We start from the raw sequence: 24,685 nt of genomic DNA on the forward strand, positions 1-24,685 counted from the left end.
TGCGTAATTCTACATAAGTTTTCGCCAGCTTGATAATTATGCTGTAAGTTCAAGTTCTTGACTGGGTGTAGTAGTATACTTAGAACAACAAAATCAGCTTAACCCTTTTCCAGGCCGCACCAATCTACAAGGGTTTTCCCGAAAAATCCAAATATATTCCGATTAATCCAGCTTTGATGATTCATTTGAAGACAAGTCAAATTTCCCGAAAGTGCAATCTAATTTGAATCTTAAATCGGAATGCTAAAGTTGAAATTCTAGTGGCGCGTATGTGGTCGATAAATCGTACTATGCCTGGAAAACGGTTAAACTATTATTTTTCAACCGACTTGTTTTAGTTACCTACCCCAGGTACTTAATAATTAAAACTTAGGCATAATCAACTTATAGAAGTTCGATAATACAATATTATATACGAAATGCATTACGCGGGAGGTAGTAGTAAGAAATCTTGAACTCGCCGGTTGAAATCTTCCGCGTATCGAAGATGGATGTTGTGCTTGCCGTCCGGGTACAAGTGAATTCTGAAAGCAAGAAAAGTTTGCAATTGATTTTTTTTTCACAAACTAATTGAACAAATACTAAATCGTATATTAGCTTCGTGCACGATTGTGGCGCCGCCTTATTGGATTTGAGACATATACGAGTAGCTTATTTGACAGTTAGCAGTGTGTCAAATACCGTAAATAAAGTTGTTTACACTATAGCAGTCCCATGAAAGTAAATATACTTGGTCAAGCAAATCTTGTCAGTAGAAAAAGGCGCCAAATTCAAATTTTCTATACGACGATAACCCTACATTTTTTAAATTTGCCGCCTTTTTCTACTGACAAGATTTGCTTGACCAAGTATATTATCAATTTATCACCACGTCGTGCGTTGACATCGCTTGTATTTCCCCCACAACATAACTTCGGACATAGCCAATAGTCCCTGATAATTGACTATTATAAATAGTGAAATCCACGTTGGAATCAATCAGGGAAAGCATGTTACTTTTACTATGGAATGACTGAATTATTTTCTTACTTTCGACATCACGACATACTGGTCGTGTCACTGGGTCGTGTACAATCATCAGACCTTACAAAGTTTCATAAAACAAGCACAGGGTAGAAACTTTCTAGAACAATTATGCTAGGTGCTGTAATAAGTTTCAGTTACTTGAATGATTAAAAAATCATGACGATAAATGTAATTTTGTTCACTTTTCTATTGTGAATTGCTTAATTCATATTTAATTTACCTTGAACCTTTTATATGAGTATGTAAATGCGACACATGCATATTATCCACCATAGGATCTTTTTCGCCATAAAGTATCAAGGTTGGAGCCACAATATCTTTGAGAAGCTGTGAGCAGATGTCCCCATTGTTAGCTTTGAAGACGGCTGACATGGCATCGACCCATTCCGCCCAGTACTTGGCAAACAGCTCTTCACCATATGCTTCTATCATTGGCTTCCTCATTCTCTCTGACCATGTTTTGATGTCTCTGGTTTCTGTAAAGTTGGCCATAAAAATAATTAAACTTGTCACCTCATTTATCAAAATTGGCTAAGTAGTTTCAAAGCCAAGATGACTTTGTGCATTTGGGCAAAACAGGCCTTAAGGCTCCATCACTCAGGCGCGTGAGAGGGGCGCGCCGCTTTTACATATAAAACGCTCACGCCCCGCCCGGAAAACGCGCCTGTGTGACAGAACCTTTAATGCATATGGGCCATATGGCACAGTGCTATAATTTGATTTAATTTGGAATAGAAAAAAACTATATTAGCCAAGCAAGGGAGCAAGATTCAAAGTCAGACACTTTTATCTCTATGGGACTTTAAAATATAAAGTAAATATAAATAGATAGTACTAATCATGCTTGTTACGTTTATTTTATCAATTTTGTCACTATACTTAAGGTCTAGTCTATGTGGCTAATTCTGTCAAAGGGCCTATTCCGTCCACTAGCGTTTTTCTCGATAATTTCATCAACAAAACATCAATTGCTTTTAGTTTCAGCAATCAAAAGCAAATGGTTTGTTCCTATGATTCAAAATCAAAGAAATATATGCTTGATAAAGTGCCCAATACAAGTCCTCATGGTTATAGTAAGAGTTTTTTAAGATGTCTTGTAGGAAATGCGGTTAAAAAAACATAGTGGTTAATGGGGCTCAGGAAACATTCAGGAAAACTGTCATCTTTTCTCTGGACATTATGAAAGTTAATGATTTGCGTACATTTTGGTAAGGCTATTATTATACAATTTTTAAGAAGGCCTATATTTGGGTCCAGCCATAAAATTAGGCTTCTAAGTCCATTTATTTTTAAATGTCTACCAGAAAGTACTTATATTAAATAGTAACTTATAAAAGAAGTTTGTGACCTAATGTCTCTTGAAATGAAATAATAGGACTTTAATTATTTCAACTATTTATGGCCTTCCTTTCTTTGAGGTTAAACTTACTCTTATACAGTTCTAGCTCATGGGGCAGGATGAGTGAGTTGGTGCCCCACACTACCAGCTTCTGCACTGCCTCTGGGTATTTTGCAGCATGGATCATGCTTACAATGCCTCCGTCACTCCAGCCCAACAAGGAATACTTTGATATATTCAATGCCTAAAATGTTATGAGCTTATAATATGCTATCAATAAGCTTTTGTCAAGTTTCAAATAATTGAGAACTTTGAGAAGGAGAATAGAAGATAATTATTACTTACTTTCATAAATTCATAAGTATAATCAGCGTCTTTTTCATAGAAATCAACTGGGAAATCTCTGACTGGTGGCCTGCTCTTCCCGTAGCCGGGCGGGTCCCAGACTACGACCGTGAACTTCTCGCGGTTGAAGCCTTCGACTTGCGGTTTAAAGTCCGTCCATATTGTGCCAAGCGCGCCGGGAGCCAGAAGTATGGTGTGTGGACCATTACCAACTATTAAATAATTTATATCCCAATTTCTGACTTTGACGGTGTTTTCCTAAAAATTTTAATTTTTTTTTTTTCCATTATTATTGCTAACAACTTTATTAAACAAAGCAAACATTACATTCAAAACTTACTTTAGGAACCGCTGTAGATAGTTTAACGCTACTTGCCATTTTTTGATTATTCAATCGAATAAAAGGGAATAAAAACCTGTTTAATTTTATTAACATTTCGGATTATTATACCTATAATAGTATTTTTTTCACTTTTATCTTTATTTATTACTAATTATTACCTATTCCTTGTTTGTGCCACTTTGAACGTCAAATTTTGACAAGCTTATCAGAAGTACGTTCCGTTATAGACCGGGAGACAGTGACACATTTTACTGGGTCATTTGTACCAGTATGGCGGTTCGTCAGGGGTCTAAGCAGGGCCGGATTAAGCATGTCGGGGCCCCTAGGCAGTGCAAGGCTCGGGGCCCCCTACAGTCAATTCTGTATACAGCATGTTCAGTTGTTCAGTACCTACAGGGAAATAAGTTTGCGTTTTTAATTTCAATCTTCAGCCGAGACGATCCGAGTCTAGTCAGAACGATGTCTTTTTCGCTCTTATTGCTTGGACATAAAGATTTTTTCTATCAATTTTTGCCAATTCCGCGTTGCGTCAAGTGTAGGAAGAGCCCTTTAGGCTTAAGGCCAATCCCCAGTGGAATACCAAAGCTGTGAGCTTGAGCGTCACTTTCCTATCTAACAATGGCAAATTTTAAGCGAGGCTACGCTTAATTTTGCGAGACTGAACAACGATTGTCCGACCATAAGACAAAACGCCGAGCCACATGATTAGAATCAACCTAGTAATAAATAATTTCCATATATTAAAATGATTAGAGTTAGACTAAGATAAGTCTGCAACGATTTTGATAGCACACGCAGTGCAAGTGTTATTTTAAACGTCAAACTGCTATGAAATTATGACGTATAAATAACACTTGCACTGCGTATCCTATCAAAATCATTGCAGACTTTTCGTGGTCTAATTGTATTCATTTACCAGTCAAGCTAACATGTAGATAAAGGGTCAACCAAAAAACCTACCAAAAACGCGAGCGAAGCGAACGCGAAATTTTTATTAACAATCGCAAATTGTGAAAGCCTCTTAAAGGGCCAGGCCGGGTACCGATCTTCACCTGGGCCTAAAAGTCCGAAGTGAGGCGAGCTTTCATGCCGCGAAGTCAAAGCCGTGCTTCAGGCTTCAGGATAAGTACATAGTTGAGCAAAGACACGAACCAAATTCCATTGTATTAAAAAGCGAGACTGCAGGCCCAGCTAGGCGCAGCGAGGCCAAAGCCTAAGCTGAAGTAGAGGAGATGAGGAACACAAACCAATGGTAAATTGAGGTAAAAAGTGAGGCTGAAGTGAAGATCGAGCTCAGCAATCTCCGCATTGCTTGACAAGCCCGAAGCGTCTTTTAGCGAAGTGAGCTTTCATGCGAGGCCAAGCTACTGAAATCAATATTGATATTTCTTAAAAAGCGACGCCGAAGGCTGAGCTGTAAGGAAGCAGCGCTCTGACATGAACCAATCGTCGAAAAAAGGTCACTTTTGTGACGCAGTTTTACATACATACATTTTGTATGGATCGTCACTAAACTGACACCCCAAATTCGTCTAAAAAACTGGAGACGCTTTTTTTCTTTGTTTTCATCAATAGTCCTCGTGATTCTGAGTCGAAATAACCCAGAAGTTGTTGGTTGTTCAAAAAAAAGGATATGTTAACATTTTTTCAGAAAACCTTTCTAACAGGGGTCCGTTTCTCAAAAGCTTGTAACTTGTAATACAAGCGGATGTCACTTTTTGACAGCTTTTGTTAGAAAGGGACTTCCACTTGTATTACAAGTTACAAGCATTTGAGAAACGGGCCCCAGGTACGCATATACGCCCCGTAAACTGTAACGTATTGCTTCAATTTTATTCCAGTTACATTAAATTCAACAATGGATCTAAAGAAAAACAATAACAAAAGCATACTCATTCTTATTAAGCAACTATTGTTACTCGTGAATTTTGACCCTATGAAACATAATTTTATTTGGTGCGAGCTGAGCCGCCGGGGCCCCCTAGCCGAGGCGGGGCCCCTAGGCAGTTGCCTACTTTGACTTAGGGTTAATCCGGCCCTGGGTCTAAGTAAGTACGTAATGAAGGAAAGAAAAATGATGGTCATAGCGCTGGTACCGGCGGCCCAATCGCGTGGGCGTTAGTCGAACGTGTCGGATAAAATACGAGTGTCGAACGATTTGTTCCACAAAAATCCTCGTATTTTCCGATAGTCCATAAAAAAGAAGTAGGCGGTAGCGTAATGCCATACTTCTCCGGTGTGACTTACAGCCCGCCATACTGAGGCGAACACATTAATTAAAAAAAAAACAATTCAACCATTTGTGCCAAGCTAATTTTTGCACAGGTGATCATCGTCGAGCAGCCATTCATGGACATCACCATGCCATACTCTTCGGACGGTTCCAAATGGCCGCCATACCGCCGCAAGGGAGTTAATTTTTTTTTTGCTAAACGATTTGTACTAGTATTGCATTTAAATTTTTGGAAAGTATTTGATAAAATGTAACCGTTATTATAATTGCCATACTTATAGTAGGGGGAAAAGTGCTGCCATACTAGAAAACTTATTTAATCGACGTTTCAAAAATACGACTATACAATACGTAAAAGAATTTTTTACAGCATGGCATCATCATATTCTGTTTGTTTGGATACAATTATACCTAAAAAAAAATATTCCAGATTATAACTACGGGGCGGACGACTGTGAGACTTAAGCCAAGACTTAAGAAATAAAAATTTTTTTTGACGATTTGTACCAGTATGGCATTTGGATTTTTGGAAATTATATGATGCAATGTGACCATTATTATATTTGCCATACTTCTAATAGGGGGAAAAATGGGCACCATACTTAATATAAAAAAAAAAATTGTACACATTTGCCACCTCCTACAGGTATGGCATTATGAGATTTCCATTTATGATCACACAGAAAGTGTTGAAAAAAAAAAATTCAAGATGGTACAAATCGTTGAGCAAAAAAAAAACTTAACTCCCTTGCGACGGTATGGCGGCCATTTGGAACCATCCGAAAAGTATGGCATGGTGATGTCCATGAATGGCTGCTCGACGATGATCACCTGTGCAAAAATTAGCTTGGCACAAATGATTGAATTGTTTTTTTTTTAATTAATGTGTTCGCCTCAGTATGGCGGGCTGTAAGTCACACCGGAGTAGTATGGCATTACGCTACCGCCTACTTCTTTTTTATGGACTATCGGAAAATACGAGGATTTTTGTGGAACAAATCGTTCGACACTCGTATTTTATCCGACACGTTCGACTAACGCCCCCGCGATTGGGCCGCCGGTACCAGCGCTATGACCATCATTTTTATTTCCTTCATTACGTACTTAGACCCCTGACGAACCGCCATACTGGTACAAATTACCCAGTAAAATGTGTCACTGTCTCCCGGTCTATTACTATCATAGATTTAATATATAGAGATCCCGTCTCAGCGAGCTGTCACTGTTGCCACTTTTGTTTATAGTAGAAGATCTGGCCGCAAATTTTCTAACCGACTTGATACCACGATGAAATGCACAATGGTTTCCCATAAAAGTGATGCTAAGACCGAATTCGATAGTCTGCCACGGCGGAACTTGCCGAAAGTACGAAAAAGAAGGCCACTTCCGGTGCGAAAAAAGGGGGCTGATTTTACCCATCTGATACCGAAATAATAGTAATGGCAGCAGTTAGAAATTTACATGTAGACACAGAAAAGCGAAGTCTGCCATTATTTTTTTTGCCGGAAGTGCTTGGCAGACGCTCTCAAAGGTGGCCACCAGGACCCCTAATTTAACCCATCTGATACCACCATGAAACCTATTCCAGTCGGTAGGTATGAACCCCCATTTTAGGAATACATAAGTCTGCCATGGTTTTTCCTGCCGAAACACCTTGGCAGACGAGATTATAAGCAAGATGACCATCGGTTACCGTACACTAACCCATCTGATACCGCGATGAAACCAATTCCAGTCGGTAGGTATGAACCCTCATTTCAGGAATATATAAGTCTGCCAGGGCTTTTCCTGCCGAAACACCTTGGCAGACGAGATTATGTTAGCAAGGTGTACATCAGTTACCCTACATCAACCTATCTGATACCACCATGAAACCAATTCCTGTCGGTAGGTATGAACCCCCATTTCAGGAATATATAAGTCTGCCAAGGCTTTTCCTGCCGAAACACCTTGGCAGACGAGATTATAAGCAAGATGACCATCGGTTACCGTATACTAACCCATCTGATACCACCATGAAACCAATTCCAGTCGGTAGGTATGAACCCTTATTTCAGGAATATATTAGTCTGCCAAGGCCTTTCCTGCCGAAACACCTTGGCAGACGAGATTATGTTAGCAAGATGTACATCAGTTACATGAAACCAATTCCAGTCAGTAGGTATGAACCCGCATTTCAGGAATATATAAGTATGCCAAGGCCTTGGCAGACTTGACTTGGCAGACTGGACTTGTCAAACAAGGTATCAGATGGGTAAGACCTAGCCAGGGCTTTTCCTGCCAGGGCTTTTCCTGCCGAAACACCTTGGCAGACGAGATTATGTTAGCAAGGTGTACATCAGTTACCCTACATCAACCTATCTGATACCACCATGAAACCAATTCCTGTCGGTAGGTATGAACCCCCATTTCAGGAATATATAAGTCTGCCAAGGCTTTTCCTGCCGAAACACCTTGGCAGACGAGATTATAAGCAAGATGACCATCGGTTACCGTATACTAACCCATCTGATACCACCATGAAACCAATTCCAGTCGGTAGGTATGAACCCTCATTTCAGGAATATATTAGTCTGCCAAGGCCTTTCCTGCCGAAACACCTTGGCAGACGAGATTATGTTAGCAAGATGTACATCAGTTACATGAAACCAATTCCAGACAGTAGGTATGAACCCGCATTTCAGGAATATATAAGTATGCCAAGGCCTTGGCAGACTTGACTTGGCAGACTGGACTTGTCAAACAAGGTATCAGATGGGTAAGACCTAGCCTTGGCAGACTTATATATTCCTGAAATGCGGGTTCATACCTACTGACTGGAATTGGTTTCATGTAACTGATGTACATCTTGCTAACATAATCTCGTCTGCCAAGGTGTTTCGGCAGGAAAAGCCTTGGCAGACTTATATATTCCTGAAATGAGGGTTCATACCTACCGAATGGAATTGGTTTCATGGTGGTATCAGATGGGTTAATGTACGGTAACCGGTAGTCATCTTGCTTATAATTTCGTCTGCCAAGGTGTTTCGGCAGGAAAAGCCTTGGCAGACTTATATATTCCTGAAATGGGGGTTCATACCTACCGACAGGAATTTGTTTCATGGTGGTATCAGATGGGTTGATGTAGGGTAACTGATGTACACCTTGCTAACATAATCTCGTCTGCCAAGGTGTTTCGGCAGGAAAAGCCTTGGCAGACTTATATATTCCTGAAATGAGGGTTCATACCTACCGACTGGAATTGGTTTCATGGTGGTATCAGATGGGTTAATGTACGGTAACCGATAGTCATCTTGCTTATAATCTCGTCTGCCAAGGTGTTTCGGCAGGAAAAGCCTTGGCAGACTTATATATTCCTGAAATGGGGGTTCATACCTACCGACAGGAATTGGTTTCATGGTGGTATCAGACGGGTTGATGTAGGGTAACTGATGTACACCTTGCTAACATAATCTAGTCTGCCAAGGTGTTTCGGCAGGAAAAGCCCTGGCAAACTTATATATTCCTGAAATGAGGGTTCATACCTACCGACTGGAATTGGTTTCATCGCGGTATCAGATGGGTTAGTGTACGGTAACCGATGGTCATCTTGCTTATAATCTCGTCTGCCAAGGTGTTTCGGCAGGAAAAACCTTGGCAGACTTATATATTCCTAAAATGGGGGTTCATACCTACCTACTGGAATTGGTTTCATGGTGGTATCAGATGGGTTAGTGTAGGGTAACCGATGGTTACCTTGCTCACATAATCTCGTCTGCCAAGGTGTTTCGGCAGGAAAAGCCTTGGCAGACTTATATATTCCTGAAATGGGGGTTCATACCTACCGACAGGAATTGGTTTCATGGTGGTATCAGATGGGTTGATGTAGGGTAACTGATGTACACCTTGCTAACATAATCTCGTCTGCCAAGGTGTTTCGGCAGGAAAAGCCCTGGCAGACTTATATATTCCTGACATGAGGGTTCATACCTACTGACTGGAATTGGTTTCATGGTGGTATCAGATGGGTTAAATTAGGGGTCCTGGTGGCCACCTTTGAGAGCGTCTGCCAAGCACTTCCGGCAAAAAAAATACTGGCAGACTTCGCTTTTCTGTGTCTACATGTAAATTTCTAACTGCTGCCATTACTATTATTTCGGTATCAGATGGGTTAAATCAGCCCCCTTTTTTCGCACCGGAAGTGGCCTTCTTTTTCGTACTTTCGGCAAGTTCCGCCGTGGCAGACTATCGAATTCGGTCTTAGCATCACTTTTATGGGAAACCATTGTGCATTTCATCGTGGTATCAAGTCGGTTAGAAAATTTGCGGCCGGCTCTTCTACTATTAGTGTACGATTAACAATTTAACACCACCTTACTGTAGCCATGTCGATAAACTATCGACATTTCTTGCAATGTTAATTTTACTTCAAAGGTTTAACGATACCTAAAATGAACAAAAACGCTTTTATTCTTTATTGTGGTTATCAGATCACAATTTCATCGTCACGCCCCAGCAGGGAACGAAGGGAAAGTTCAGATATTTAATTAAAATACATAAATACGTACTAGCTTATGTGTTCCGCAATAATTGAATTATTTTATTATATTCTAATATATTTATTATTCATTAGCATTTCAATTATGTTTATGTTTAACGAAGATATTTAAAGCTTCAATTAATAGCTATTTCGTTCCACTGTGTAGCGTTTATCGATATGTAACATGATTAAAATCGACTTTTCACATCCCTAAAAGAGCACACATACACGTTTTTACGCACACATACACAGCCTCGATGCACCAAAAAAGGCAACACTTGGATTTGAAGTTCATCTTGTCAACAGTATGGTTGTCCTTTTTTGACAAATGGCATTTTTAAAAGAGCGAGGAGAGAGAAGTGATACTAGTTGCTACGCCGTCAAAGTGAACAGAAAACGTTGGGGCCTTGGTTACTATGCTGGTTATTTGAACAGACAAAAAGAAAATTTAATAGAGAAATAGCTTTACAAGGGCTTAATATTATATATTGAATTATATAAATTAAATTAATAAACGTAAGAAATAGAAGGTATTACTGCAATTTTCTGCCGCTAGAGAGCAGCACTAGCACATATTAATAGGCCTTAAACAGAATAAACATTTTTTTATATAAATTAAATTAATAATCGTAAGAAATAGAATGTATTACTGCAATTTTCTGCCGCTAGAGAGCAGCACTAGCACATATTAATAGGTCTTAAACAGAATAAACATTTTTTTGAGAAGTACAAGTTTTTTTGTACTTCTTGTAATCAAGACGACAACGGAAAACTACCCTTGCTCGGATCCGACATCGGGCCCGTTCGCAAGTGTGGATCTAATTGGCCCAGGCTAGGTAATACTATAGTGTAAATAACATTATTTGCGGTATTTGACACATTATGACTGACGTATATAGAGATGTAACTAACGCAAATCGATTGTCACAGCAAGCGATTACGATTGGATGGCACGTAGACTGAGGTATCGAATTGTGACGTATAATGAATTTTTATTTGAGATTTAAATAAAGCTAGAATTATATGGTTTTCCCGCAAGCTACCGGTCGGTCGGTGTATTTAATACACCGACCGAGTAGGTCGCACCCATTGTCAAAATTGAAACTAACTGAGGATCTATTTTAAAGTTTATTTATGTTATTTCTGTGTCAAATTTGTTGTCTGTTAAGTGACGATAAATATATCCATATTTACAGTTAATTATCCACCTTTTCCTTATTTTTATTAAAAGAAAAATGAAAAATTCATATCGATTTACTTAGACGACTACCGATTCATAACGGTGGTGTCCGGCCAACCCTAAAATTAAAAAAAAAGACGTAGAACGTAAACGTTCGCAGTGCAGTTGTTTTCCTTTGTGATTTCGATGTGCAAAACATTTTACGTAGTATTGCTGTTGTGAGTGACAGACGTCAAATACCGCAAATAATGTTATTTACACTTTAGGTAGCTTACTAGGATAAGCGTTACAAAGGTGTTAAAATGAAAATCTTAGTTTCATTTAAATTTAATTTAATGATAGCTTATATACGTCCCACTGCTGGGCACAGGCCTCCTCTCGAGCACGAGAGGGTTTAGTTTAGGCTATAGTCCCCACGCTGGCCCAATGTGGCTTGGGGACTTCATATACACCTTTGAGTTTCTTCGCGGATGTATGCAGGTTTCCTCACGATGTTTTCCTTCACGCAAAAGCTAGTGGTAAGTATCAAATGATATTCCGTATATAAATTCCAAAAAACTCATTGGTACGAGCCAGCATTTGAACCCGCGACCTCCGGATTGAAAGTCGGCCATCACTGCTTAGTGTAGGATACTTAAGTAAGTAGTACAACTAAATTAGCTTAAACGATTGTTTACAAGGCTGCCTTTGTAGTAGGTACCTACTTTCATTAGTTACCCCAGTTAAGAATTTAAACTTAGGCATAATCAACCTGCAGAAGTTAGATAATACAAAAATATACAAAATCCGTTACTCGGGAGGTAGTAGTAAGAACTCCTGAACTCGCCGGTTGAAATCTTCCGCGTAGCGAAGATGGATGTTGTGCTTGCCGTCCGGGTACAAGTGAATTCTAAAAACAATAATAAATAGTTTGTTGACGGTTTTTTTCGCAAACTAAATAATACATACTAAATCGTAGGTACATCCGTGCAGGTGCAAACTGTAACGCTGTGTAAATATATTGTAAAAACCGGCCAAGTGCGTTCCAAGGGTTCCGTACATTACCCAATTTTTAACAATGTATTTTTTATATGTGAAACGCGAGTGAATTGCCTTTTAAAAACCCGTAGGTAGGGGTCGGATCAAAAACTAAGTAATTAGCCCGACTCGCGCTTGACTGCACATTTCTAATAGGTTTTCCTGTCATCTATAGGTAAAGAACTATATTTAGTATATTTTTTTCAAAATTTTAGACCCAGTAGTTTCGGAGATTAAAGGGGGGAATGGTAATTTTTTGGCTATTTTCTTAAATATCAATAAAAGATATTTGAGATTTTCAAAATGAGCTCTTTCATTTGATATGTAAAGGCCCCTGTACACAATGGGCCAGCGTCGGCCACTCCAAGGGACGCATTTATGTTATACAAGTGATATTGCTATCTCATTCTACCGCATGGCTGCGTCCCTCGGAGAGGCCGGCGCTGGCCCATTGTGTACAGGGGCCTTAACACGATATAGTTTAAAAAACATTATTTTTTAATTTACTCATTTACCCCCCAAAAGTGGCCTCCATGATTAAAATTAATTTGTTTAATACGTAAGATATCCTGTCTTTGGGTCACGAATTTACATATGTATGTGTACCAAATTTTAACTTAAGTATTGGTCCAATACTTTTGGAGAAAATGGGCTGTGACAGACGGACAGACAGACAGACGCACGAGTGATCCTATCAGGGTTCCGTTTATTCAGCGATTTTGATAGCCCAGACTGTACAAGCGTTATTTTAACGTTTACTTTTATGAAATTATGACCTACCTAGTACCTACGAGCCCCGGTGCAAATTAGTTCGTCTAGTTCCACGCAAAAATTTTGTTTATTCTAATAAATTTTACACATGAACATAATATTACCCAGTAATGGGAACCATAATAGTAATGTTTAATGTAGTTTATTTTGATCGTATAATAAAATTGCATGAGACTTTTATTGCTGAAAAAAACGTACTTTTCTAAAACGTTGTCCAAATCATATTGTCCTCTCCTACAGCACTGCTGCATGCATGGGCTCGAAACAAAATTGTTAGTACATTGGCAGAGCCCTGTTGCTTTCCCAAGTAATAGCCCTTTTCACATCATTATTTTAAAAAAATAAAAAATCATTATTTTTTTCCTTTCAGTAGAAACGGTATTTCTTGTATTCGGATTTGGTTATTGTACAATATTACCATATAAAATTAAATTACATTAGTATAAGCATTAAATATTAGTAATTTTAGGGTTCCGTACCTCAAAAGGAAAAAAACGGAACCCTTACGCTACGTCTTACGTAGGCGAACAACGCGCGAACGCGGCGCGGCGCGGCGCGGCGAAATCAATCCTTTGATGCCCATAGAAGTGTCCTACGTAAGCGATCTCGTTGCGAACGCGGTGCGGCGCGATTTGCACGCGAATGTCAGGCGGCGCGGCGCGGCGCGGCGCGGCGGCGGCCGCTTTCGCCGCGCCGCGCCGCGCCGCGTTCGCGCGTTGTTCGCCTACGTAAGACGTAGCGTTATAGGGTCACTCGTGCGTCTGTCTCTCTGTCCGTCTGTCACAGCCTATTTTCTCGGAAACTACTGGACCAATTAAGTTGAAATTCGGTACACATATGTAAATTAGTGACCCAAAGATGGACATATTTTTTTTTTATAAATTTAAAATACATAGGTTCGAAGTTATTTAAGAAAATAGCCAAAAAATGACCATTCCCCCCCCCCTTTATCTCCGAAACTACTGGGTCTAAAATTTTGAAAAAAAATACACAAAATAGTTCTTTACCTATAGATGACAGGAAAACCTATTAGAAATGTGCAGTCAAGCGTGAGTCGGAATTATGTACGGAACCCTAGAAAAGCGAGTCCGACTCGCACTTGTCAGTTTTTTTTAAAACTAAAACATTGTTTTTGAATAAACGCGAGGACCTCAAAAAATGGTCTGACTAGACAAAAACATATGCATCGGGGCTCGTATACATAGCACACAGTCTGTGCTGTCAAAATCGTTGCAGAACTATTTTATGGCTTCTTTACACGATGGCACAGCGCTGGGGACCAGCGAGATGGCGATGGCGAAGGCTCCCCAACTGGCCCAGCGCTGGACTAGCGAGATGGCCATGCGATGGTTGAAACGCAGAATTGCTATAATATAATTTACCTTGATCCTTTTATATGAGTATGTAAATGCGACACATGCATATTATCCACCATAGGATCTTTTTCGCCATAAAGTATGAATGTCGGGGCCACAATATCCTTGAGAAGCTGTGAGCAGATCTCCCCACTGTTAGCGTTGAAGACGGCTGACATGGCATCGACCCATTCCGCCCAGTACTTGGCAAACAGCTCTTCACCATATTCTTCTATCATTGGCTTCCTCATTTTCTCTGACCATGTTCTGATGTCTCTGGTTTCTGTAATGTTGGGCATAACAATAATTACCACCTCACCTTGTCACCTCATTTATCAATATTGGCTCAGTATTAGTTTCGATGCTGACTTTGTGCATCTGAGCAAAACAGCCATTAATGCATATGGCTTAGAGCTATACTTTGATTTATTTTGGAATAGAAAGGACTATAATAACCAAGCAAGTGCAAGGTTCTAAATTAGGGTGGTATTCCACCTGTCCAATGTGTATTTTGTCTCACATTTTGCTATATGAGACAGTGAGACGCAATGACATTGGACCAAGGTATTGGACAGATGGAATACTAGAATACCATATTTTGGTATCGTTGTCGTGTGTGGCGCTTAGCTATACTTTAAGATATATTTCGGTATCTCACGGTATATGAATATATATTATCGCTCAGTCTGTGACGGGCTTTAAGACGAAACAGGAGCTGTGTTTTAAATATTTTAGGTAAATATACCCATCTCGCTAACGGAAGCGGCACCTAAAAGTAGTGCGATAAGGACAAGGCGTAAAATCTCAAAAATCGAGGTTTCGTACTCCTCTGTTTCTTCCTCCAAAACTTAACCAATCGTAACCAAATTTGGAAATCTAAATGATTATGAAATTATCTGTGTCGGACCGTTTTGCTTTTTTGGCTAATTGATATCAGTTTTGAATGCCACGCCTCTCATTGCGGCATAGTCAATTAGGCCATTTTGGCCATTTTTGAAGGGCTCTAGCGCCTTAAAAAACAAAAATATCAAAAAAAGCAAAACGGTCCGACACAGATATTGACAATATTAATCTGTGTTGAAAAAATCATTGCTCTAGCTTCAAAAACCACGGAGGAAAACGAGGAGTACGTTTGTATGGAGAAATGACCACTCCCGTTGGCTCTTAAACTTACTCCTGTACAGTTCTAGCTCATGGAGCAGGATGTGTGAGGTGGTGGCCCACACCACCAGCTTCTGCACTGCCTCTGGGTATTTTGCCGCATGGATCATGCTTACTCTGCCTCCGTCACTCCAGCCCAACACAGAATACTTGGGTATATTCAATGCCTAAAATGTTAAAGGAGTCATTTTGAAAGGACCATGGGCAACTTTGTATGGAGCTTGGACCCAACGCCAACAGAAATGAGAGTAAGGTCATTAGATAGGTATTTCTATGTACTTCATTTTCTTCTATGGGCACCAATCGGAATTGCAGAACTGAGATATTGGTATTTCAGCCAAAATGTCGTGACCCTTATTACCTAGGCAACAGAGTCCAAGTAAGTAAATTAATTGATGCAGGGTAGATGTTCGCGCACCGACGGCGAGCACACCGAATGATTTGCCGCGCTCGCCCGGCGGTGGACTCTATTGCCTAGGTAATAAGGGTGACGACATTTTGACTAATACACCAAATTCTCAGTTCTGCAAAGGAATTCCGATTGGTGCCCATAGAACGAAATGAAGTACAGAAAAATACCTATCTAATGACCTAACTCTCAACTCTGTTGGTTTTGGGGCCATTTTGACGCATAGTCCTTTCTTGTACTGGTACGTCACCTGCAGTAATATGTTACACAACGAAGGCCGCAAAAGTATCTGACTCGATCTTATTTATAGAGACATAACAGTGTGTCAAATATTTTTGCGGCCTTCGAAGAGTAACATATTATTGCAGGTGACTGTAGGTACCTAATTAATACGCTATTAATGAGCTTTTGTTAAGTTTTAAACAATCAAAACAATGTAGATGTAAAAAAAGCGATATTTACTTTCATAAATTCGTATATATAATCAGCATCTTTTTCATAGAAATCAACTGGGAAATCTCTGATCGGTGGCCTATTCCTCCCGTAGCCGGGCGGGTCCCAGGCTACGACCGTGAACTTCTCGCGGTTGAAGCCTTCGACTTGCGGTTTGAAGTCCGTCCATATTGTGCCAAGCGCGCCGGGAGCCAGAAGTACGGTGTGTGGACCATTACCAACTATTAAATAATTTATATCCCATTTTCCGACTTTGACGGTGTCTTCCTACAAAACTCAACAGATTTAATTTTTCTGGATTATTGCTAAAAAGTAAAACTTTATAAAATAAAGTAATTGTACACAAAACTTACTTTAGGAACCGCTGCCGCCGCTGTTGATAGTTTAACACAGCTAGCTATTTTTTGACTTTTCAATCGGATAAAAGGACATAATAACCCGTTTAATTTCATTATCATTTCTAATTATAATGGGATGTTTCCTGAATTTAAAATAAATTATTTCACACCATGCACAAAACAACGCACCGGATAATTATTAGAAAAACATAATATTTTAAACACAATTTCTTTTTAATAAATCGGATAGTAAATATAAAAAGTTGGTGAGTGCACCGTGACGTCACTAGATTAGTTAAATCGTTTTGACAGTCTTAAAAAAGAAACTGATTTGACTAGTAGGAGAAGCCCCTATTTGCTTTTATTTGAATTTGTGCACTTTTATCTTTATTGCCTTTACTTTGTTTACTGTGCAACTTCGATAAGGATATTGTACATCAAGTTTTGACAAGCTTATCATGGTCCGAGAGCCGGTAGACATTTTAGAGTAGGTACCTAGGTGTTTGAAATAAGCTACCCTTTTAAGTTCAAGCTACAAAATACCCGAACTCAGAACTTCACGTCTGGCTGCTGCAGGGTAGCGGGGCTAAACAACCCTTACATTTTTAAAGATTTTTGTTTGTCCATAAAATGTTCATGAGGCAATCTGTAAATTTTACAATTACAAATTAAATATGTAATTACTTTAGTCATTAAAAAAATAAGGCATAACATTTAGTCGGGTTTTAAACCTTGCTAGGCGCGTGCTAATAGCTAGTTTGTTAGTGCACGACACCTTGCACTTTGTGACTATGCGCTGAAACTTGGCACAGTTGATTCTTAGCTGGTCATGAGCAGATACAGACCGGGAGACCTCGAGAGCCACGTCTCATTTAGTGGGGGGGAGGGGGGGAAGTTCGACGCCGCCGCGCTTCACTTGGAGCAACATTTCTCTAAAACTATACCTATTAGGGAATGTAATATATCATTTTCGGATAAATTAAGGATGAGGAATCTAGTTTTGGAACAAAAACAATGCACTTTCTAACAAAAAAAAGCATAAAGTAGAAAAGACTAAAAAACGTATTTTTGATTTTTTCATAATTACCAATTTTTTTTTAAAGTATAGCAGGAATCTGAAAACAAAAAATACAGTCGTAAAGCTACACTTATTACGTTTAAGAAAATATATAGTTTAATATACAAAACTGTTGATAAATGGGAGATAAAAAATAATATTAAGCGTGGGCCAGAGTGATCTCAATACAAAATATTATGAATGTGGGAAAGTTACTTATAATTTGTTCTACAATCGTTTATTTTTCTTGTTTTTCGTAAATAACTCGTAAACGGTAGCCCACAGCAAAAAAATATCTTTTACGTAAATAATCTGTTTCAGATTTCTTATAAAATAAGTACTACTGTTTTTCGGTCCATCAATATTAAAAAAAATATTGAAGGGAGAAAATAAATACTTAGGTCCTCTTTTTTAGTCATTCGTAAATAACTCGTAAAGGATGTCCAATAGCAAAAAATATTTTAACACAAGAATAATTAGCATAAAATTTCCTACAAAAAAGGTTATTCAAACTTTTTCGCTAGGATCAATATTTAAAAAGGGGACCTTAGAATTTATTTTCTCTCTTTAATATCGTTTTTAATATTGATCCTAGCGAAAAAGTTCGAATGACCTTTTTTGTAGGAAATTTTATGTAAATTATTCATGTACTAAAAATTGTTTTGCTATTGGCCTTCGTTTACGAGTTATTTACGAATGACTAAAAAAGGGGACCTAAGTATTTATTTTCTCCCTTCAATATTTTTTTTAATATTGATGGTACCGAAAAACAGTAGTACTTATTTTATAAGAAATCTGAAACAGATTATTTACGTAAAAGATATTTTTTTGCTGTGGGCTACCGTTTACGAGTTATTTACGAAAAACAAGAAAAATAAACGATTGTAGAACAAATTATAAGTAACTTTCTTAATTAATTAAGGTATACAAATTCAGTATAATTGTAAATTGAACTTATTACAAATTTTCGGCTTGCCTCAAATACCTACCCTAAAATGTCTACCAGTAGTCCGGTAGCAATAACTTTTGAAGTTATAAGATTATTAATGTTGCTTATTTTTTACATATAGTTTCCAGACCACATACCAAACCTAATAATAATAATTTGTGTCATCCTAGGTATTTGCTTAGGTAGAAATTTAGGTATTTCTTTTTTTAAACAGCATTTGGTAAAAAAAAAATTGGAGATGAAATTCTTTGTTTCCCTGTAAAAGCAAAGTGGCTTCCGACGTACACACGCATTTTGTGTCATTATTATCCACGGGTATAATGACATTTAATAAATACCTAATAGTGACCCGAAAATGCCTAAAATAAAATTATAGTCGGTAATTGAAGTGTTGTACTTCACAGGATATTATAATATGTTATTCCATCAAATGTGTGTCAAATTCATCCACCGCTTTTATTTTTAATATTTTTTTTTCTTATAAACATCATGTATCTGCCACAAAAAAAAATTCATGTTATTAAGTTTACGTCTACATTATTATAACGCCACATCAAGACAACATTCATAATTTGGGTCATTTTCAACAACGGTTTTTGACTATTTGGCAAAATAAAACTTTGCATGAACGGCGTACGCGGGGAAGGCTACCTACGCGGGTAAGGTGCTTGTTAGATGAACATTATGGCCCCTTTACACGATGGGCCAACGCCGGCCACTCCAAGGGACGCAACCATGCGGTAGAATGAGATAGCAATATCACTTGCTCCCTCTAACGCATAAATGCGTCCCTTGGAGTGGCCGGCGTTAGCCCATCGTGTAGAGGAGCCATTACAGTGTATTTATTTGATTCGGAGGCATAATTACATTAAATCTTTTCATAGTGTGGGAGTAAGTATGTCGTAAGTATATTTAAAAATAAAATGTAGGCTCCTCATACTGACCAACATTCGTGACGTTCGCAATCAAAATGTAGCACTTTATCCTTGCCATAAGAACTCTCTGACAGGCTATTTGTATAAAGATACAATAAAATTTCGTCTTTATGGTAAACGACAAAGTGGTCCCTACCTTTTGAATGAGAATGTCACATCAGCGACTTTTAAAAATAACTTATATTCGATATTTAGTACCGTTTTTAAGATTATTTTAAGATGCAATGTATTGCTAATTTTGTGATGTATGAAGCGTGGCAAGCAACGTCAATTACAATGATGATGGTGTACATTGAATAGGTACAAGACTTCATAAATTAAAAAAAGTTATTGAAAAAATATATGTTCGTTTGAGGAGCAGAATAATTGTTTTAATTATTTTGCTGATACGGCCTCCACCGGGTTGGTATAATCATGAGAAAAAATGTTGGCTTGCGATTATCGTTAGCTACGCCCCCCACAACATAGCATGAATTGAATGCAATGAAAATATTTGCACTTACATGTGCAACTATAATATGTACCTTGTTGATACACAATACAAAGACTGATTTTATTAATTTTAGTAATATATATTATTACGATTATACGATACCTTTTGGTTCAATTGGCGTAAAGGACAAAATGCTACTTTTCAGAAGACGCGAAAAACTGATTTTTTTTTAAATGTTTATAATATATTATTGTTGTTTATCGAGCAATGTTTTTGATGTGTATTGGAAAAGTACTCAAAATTTTAGTCTCTTTAACCTGTTTTCGCCTCTTTACGCCCATGAAATTATTGATAATTTAGTGAATCTTGTTTATTAGGGGGTCGTAAGTTACGTTATCAGACTATTTTATACCACATTCGGGGTGTATTAGTTACCAGTCACGGTACACATGTTAACTCTTCTCAGCATAATTTACTGTTACGAAGCTTAAAAATGTATCAAACGGTAGTTGATTATGCCAGGTATATCCCGATTAGAGCTATAATTCATTTTTTTTGATAATATAGTAAATAAATAAATAAATGTTATGGGACATTTTTTACACAAATTGACTAAGCCCCACGGTAAGCTCAAGAAGGCTTGTGTTGTGGGTACTCGGACAACGATATATATAATATATAAATACTTAAATACATAGAAAAACAACCATGACTCAGGAACAAATATCTGTGTCATCACACAAATAAATGCCCTTACCGGGATTCGAACCCGGGACCATCGGCTTCATAGGCAAGGTCACTACCCACTAGGCCAGACCGGTCGTCAATAATAAAGAAAACACAGGCATATTATTTCCGGTTGTTTTCATCTTGCTAACGGCGAGTACTTGCACAGACATAATCTCGTAGCCAGAATTATTCACCAGCAGCTTGCCTTGGCCATACGGCCTTGTGGACCGCGAAGTTCTCAGCTGCGCCAGTTCTCGAAAATGGCCGTACCACGCTCTATTGGGATCGATCTATCATCACTGACAGAACTATTGTAGCCAATAAGCCTGAAATCGTGCTGATAGATCGATCGCAGCGCCGGGCCGTGCTCGTCGACGTCACCATCCCCCATGATGAGAATCTCGTGAAGGCCGAGAAGGACATGTCCAGTAAGTACCTCGACTTAGCTCATGAGATAACCGCCGTGTGGGATGTTGATTCTACGATGATTGTTCCTATAATCGTGTTGGTGAATGGCCTCATAGCGAAGAGTCTCGACCAACACCTAGAGAGACTCTTGCTGGGTGGTTGGATCAAGGGTCAGATGCAGAAGGCAGTAATTTTGGACACGGCGCGTATAGTACGTCAGTTCCTCACTCTGCGGCCCTGACTACCGGCAGCTTGGGCCCTGCCCCGCTGCCGGCGGCACCCTAGGTTAGGTTTTGATAATGTTTAACTGTTTATATATTTTTTGTAATGATTTGTAAGTGTTTTTATATTGTACTTTTATACTCACATTGTAAAACCCTAACTTAAGACCTAAATTAAATAAAGAAGAAAACACAAATAATACAAAATAATTACATGTTCAAAAAGTACCTAATTTTCGGGAATGAAGGTAAAGTAAATGTCCCACTGCCTTATAACAATCATAACATAACAGCTTTTAATCATAACAAGGGAAGTAATAGATCGCCTAGCGATGATTACAATGAGCGTATTATTATCAAGCATTTGGACGTTTACTTAATTAACAAAAGACTATAATTCTATACAGTATGTTATAATAGGTAATAATTGGTTCACTATTTCAAGTGGTCTTATTTTAAAATACGGTTTGAAAATTCCTATTTAAGTAGTAATTTCTGTGTTATTTAGACCCCGTTACCTTTAGCTGCAATAATTTATTGTTTTAATTAATTTAATTGAAAAACACCGAGCTGAGGTTTTTAATTTGAAGAGCAAACATTACATTTTAGTAATAAAAGACCCATAAAACTATTTATTTATTAGGCATTCTAGACCTTTACGCCCATGAACAAAGATAACTGCCGAAAAAACTTTTAGCGTAAGTAAATGCTTTGAAAGCAAAAGCTAACAATATTTATATATTTGAAATGTGCTAATTGAGCTCTTTCAAACGATATACAACACATCATCATTACTTATTATTATTTTTTTGGTTCGTGGCTTTATGACCTCTAGAGGGCGCAGTGTTCATTTTTTGTGACTAGGGCTTGCAATTCGAATATTCGAATATTCGAATTTGTCGAATATTCGACCTGTTTTGATATTCGAATATTCGGCCGCTCAGGTTTCGAATATTCGAATATTTTTTATTACTATAAAAATCTATTTCATCCGCTGTAGTTACAGTTTCTGTGTGTTTTCCGGGTATTTACTATTTACAGTGAATGAGGAACGGTAGGGTACCCAAATAGAAGGAAATAATATTTTTACTGTATTCCTCTCGATAGACTTCGTGAATACAGTGAAACCTAACTCAATTCGAAAGAAAACGAAATCAAAAAGTATGTTATTTTTACGGTGCGTAAGTTTTAAGTAAAAGGGTCATTCTGTTTATTCAGTGCAAGCGTACGTTAAGTGATTTTTTGAAGACTAAACCTTGCCCGCACTTATCGCAATTCTCAAATTTGATCATAACAAACCTGCCTAACTAGGTAATCTAACTATGCACCTTTAGCTGACGAATAATCCACCCAGTAGTCAACTAACTTTTTCCCTTAAATATTCCAATATTATATAATGCCTAATGGTCGCATTAGGAATAAAAACTTGCCAAAACAAATAAAGTCAATAGAGATTCAAAACACAATGGAATTAAAGGCCTTTTTACAGGCCTCTGAGTGACTACAAGTTAATTTAAATCAAAAAATAATTACCTACCTACTAAAAAAAATATCTTACATACCCAGGTGTTTGAATGGTTAAAGTTATATTATTTCACGCAACGACGCATTAATAATAAAAGTTTTATCTAGAAATATTGAATACGTCTTATTTTGGCGTTTTACTTGTTTTTATAAATGTGGGCACCTCATAGTAGGATGATAAAATGTAGCCAATTAAGTGGATTTCTGCAAAATATCATTAGTTTTAGCAATACGTGAAAAAAGCTTTTGAATAAAACGATAATAAACCGATTTCTCGTTCTTTTTCGTATTTTCTATAATATTCGAATAATTATTCGAATATTCGAATATGTCGTCAGAAAAAGTCGAATATTCGAATACCTGAAAGTTTCGAATATTTGCAATCCCTATTTGTGACGTCATATAGCCTATAACCAGCGGACGATTAAGACGATTCGAATGACATATCGTTTATCAAATTATAATGAGTACTTTAGAAGTTATGAGCGAACAGATGAACATACATACATACCCACATCCCACATACATGCCGGTCAAAATCATAACCCTCCTTTTGCGTTGCCGTAGTCGGACGACAAAAGACATGTAAGTCATTTACAACAATATTTATATTTAGCGGTAACCTTTACGATAATATCTATGAATTTCTAATTTATACCTGGTCATTTACGCCCCTTGTGATAAGCTGTTGTTGCAAGCTCATAGTGCAAAAATTGGGTCGTAAAGGCAAATTTTTAAGAGATATCGAAATTTTCAAAATACAGAACGAAAGCGCTTGGAATTCTGAACAAAACTCTATATAACGACTACCGTAGGCTCAAAGGGCGTAAGGGTCAAAATTGCGAAAATGCAGTTATACTCAGTATTTTTTTTCTCTATCGAATAATATATTTAAAATCTCGATAACTTGAAAAAAATATCCGTTAAGCCCTATGAAAAATCAATGCTTGAACACAATTTTCCAACGCATTTGGCCGGATCTGCGAATACAACTGCGTAACTCCCAACTTTGCGTGCGATACGCCCTTTTGCATCGGAAATTTTATTAAATATGTGGTAATTTTTTGTACGTTACGCCTCTTTGCAGTAGCTTTTTGAGTGCTAAATGTACGTTACGCCCACAACTAATGGATATTTATACGAGTGTTAGATAATTCAATGTAAGAGATACGGCTCCATACTATGTATAATTTCGGGTTTGTAATTGTTCCTTTTTTGTGTTTAAGTGGGATGACCTCGTAAATTTTTTTCATTAAGTAGGTACTTGCATTACCTGCTCATGTGCTCATTGCTTTATTTATAGGGTTACTAAATTTTGATAATTTAAACTGAACTAGTGGGTACTTTTTCATCAGTTTTAGGAAAATGATTAAACATGACTATATTCAAATGATAATTATGGCTAATACTATTAGTTTTGTTTGGGACTGGATTATTGGTAAGGGGCTGTCCATAAATTACGTCATCGATTTTTGACCCCCCCTCCCCTATAATCATCCAAAAATCATGCTTCAAATGACCCCATTTCCTCCTACTTCATGCTACCGTCATCCGATGTCCAGACCCCCCCCCCCCTAATTTGAAATGACGTAATTTATGAATAGCCCCTAATATTGATTATAATATTAATACTTTTTTGTTTATAAACAGGATTAACCTTATGAAAGTTAATGTCTAGGTATAACGTTTGCTTTTAAATCCATAGAAGTACGCAAGCCTGGCCGTATGCCTTTTTCTACTCTAATGTAATGTCATAAATATGCGATCATATTCATTAAGTTTTACTGAATAGACATACGAAATTTCAAAACTACTATTGTACCTAATAATATGTTAGTATGTAAGAGTAAAATTTATAATCCAATTAACATTACAAACAGAAATAACGCGTAATACTTTCTATAGTAAAATTAATTTGTTACAAATTGTTGTAAGTATAT

The 24,685-nt window shown here is 37.8% G+C and overlaps 2 protein-coding genes across 2 annotated transcripts; both read right to left on the bottom strand.

Annotated features, from left to right (window-relative positions):
• Window positions 1-354: 354 nt before the first annotated feature.
• Window positions 355-3,207, bottom strand: LOC134803744 (valacyclovir hydrolase-like). Its single transcript, XM_063776573.1, has 5 exons — window positions 3,051-3,207; window positions 2,711-2,968; window positions 2,456-2,609; window positions 1,247-1,502; window positions 355-524 (listed from the first exon to the last, which is right to left on the bottom strand). The coding sequence occupies exons 1-5, from the start codon at window positions 3,144-3,146 to the stop codon at window positions 425-427; spliced, it is 864 nt and encodes a 287-aa protein (XP_063632643.1). The 5' UTR covers window positions 3,147-3,207; the 3' UTR covers window positions 355-424.
• An 8,493-nt stretch (window positions 3,208-11,700) lies between these two features.
• LOC134800188 (valacyclovir hydrolase-like) lies at window positions 11,701-23,448 on the bottom strand. The gene is made up of 5 exons (XM_063772680.1): window positions 23,404-23,448; window positions 16,161-16,418; window positions 15,303-15,456; window positions 14,156-14,411; window positions 11,701-11,874 (listed from the first exon to the last, which is right to left on the bottom strand). The coding sequence occupies exons 1-5, from the start codon at window positions 23,446-23,448 to the stop codon at window positions 11,775-11,777; spliced, it is 813 nt and encodes a 270-aa protein (XP_063628750.1). The 3' UTR covers window positions 11,701-11,774.
• Window positions 23,449-24,685: the final 1,237 nt, after the last annotated feature.

The sequence above is a fragment of the Cydia splendana genome, chromosome 2 (genome assembly GCF_910591565.1).
Source record: "Cydia splendana chromosome 2, ilCydSple1.2, whole genome shotgun sequence".
Classification (NCBI taxonomy): Eukaryota; Metazoa; Arthropoda; class Insecta; order Lepidoptera; family Tortricidae; genus Cydia; species Cydia splendana.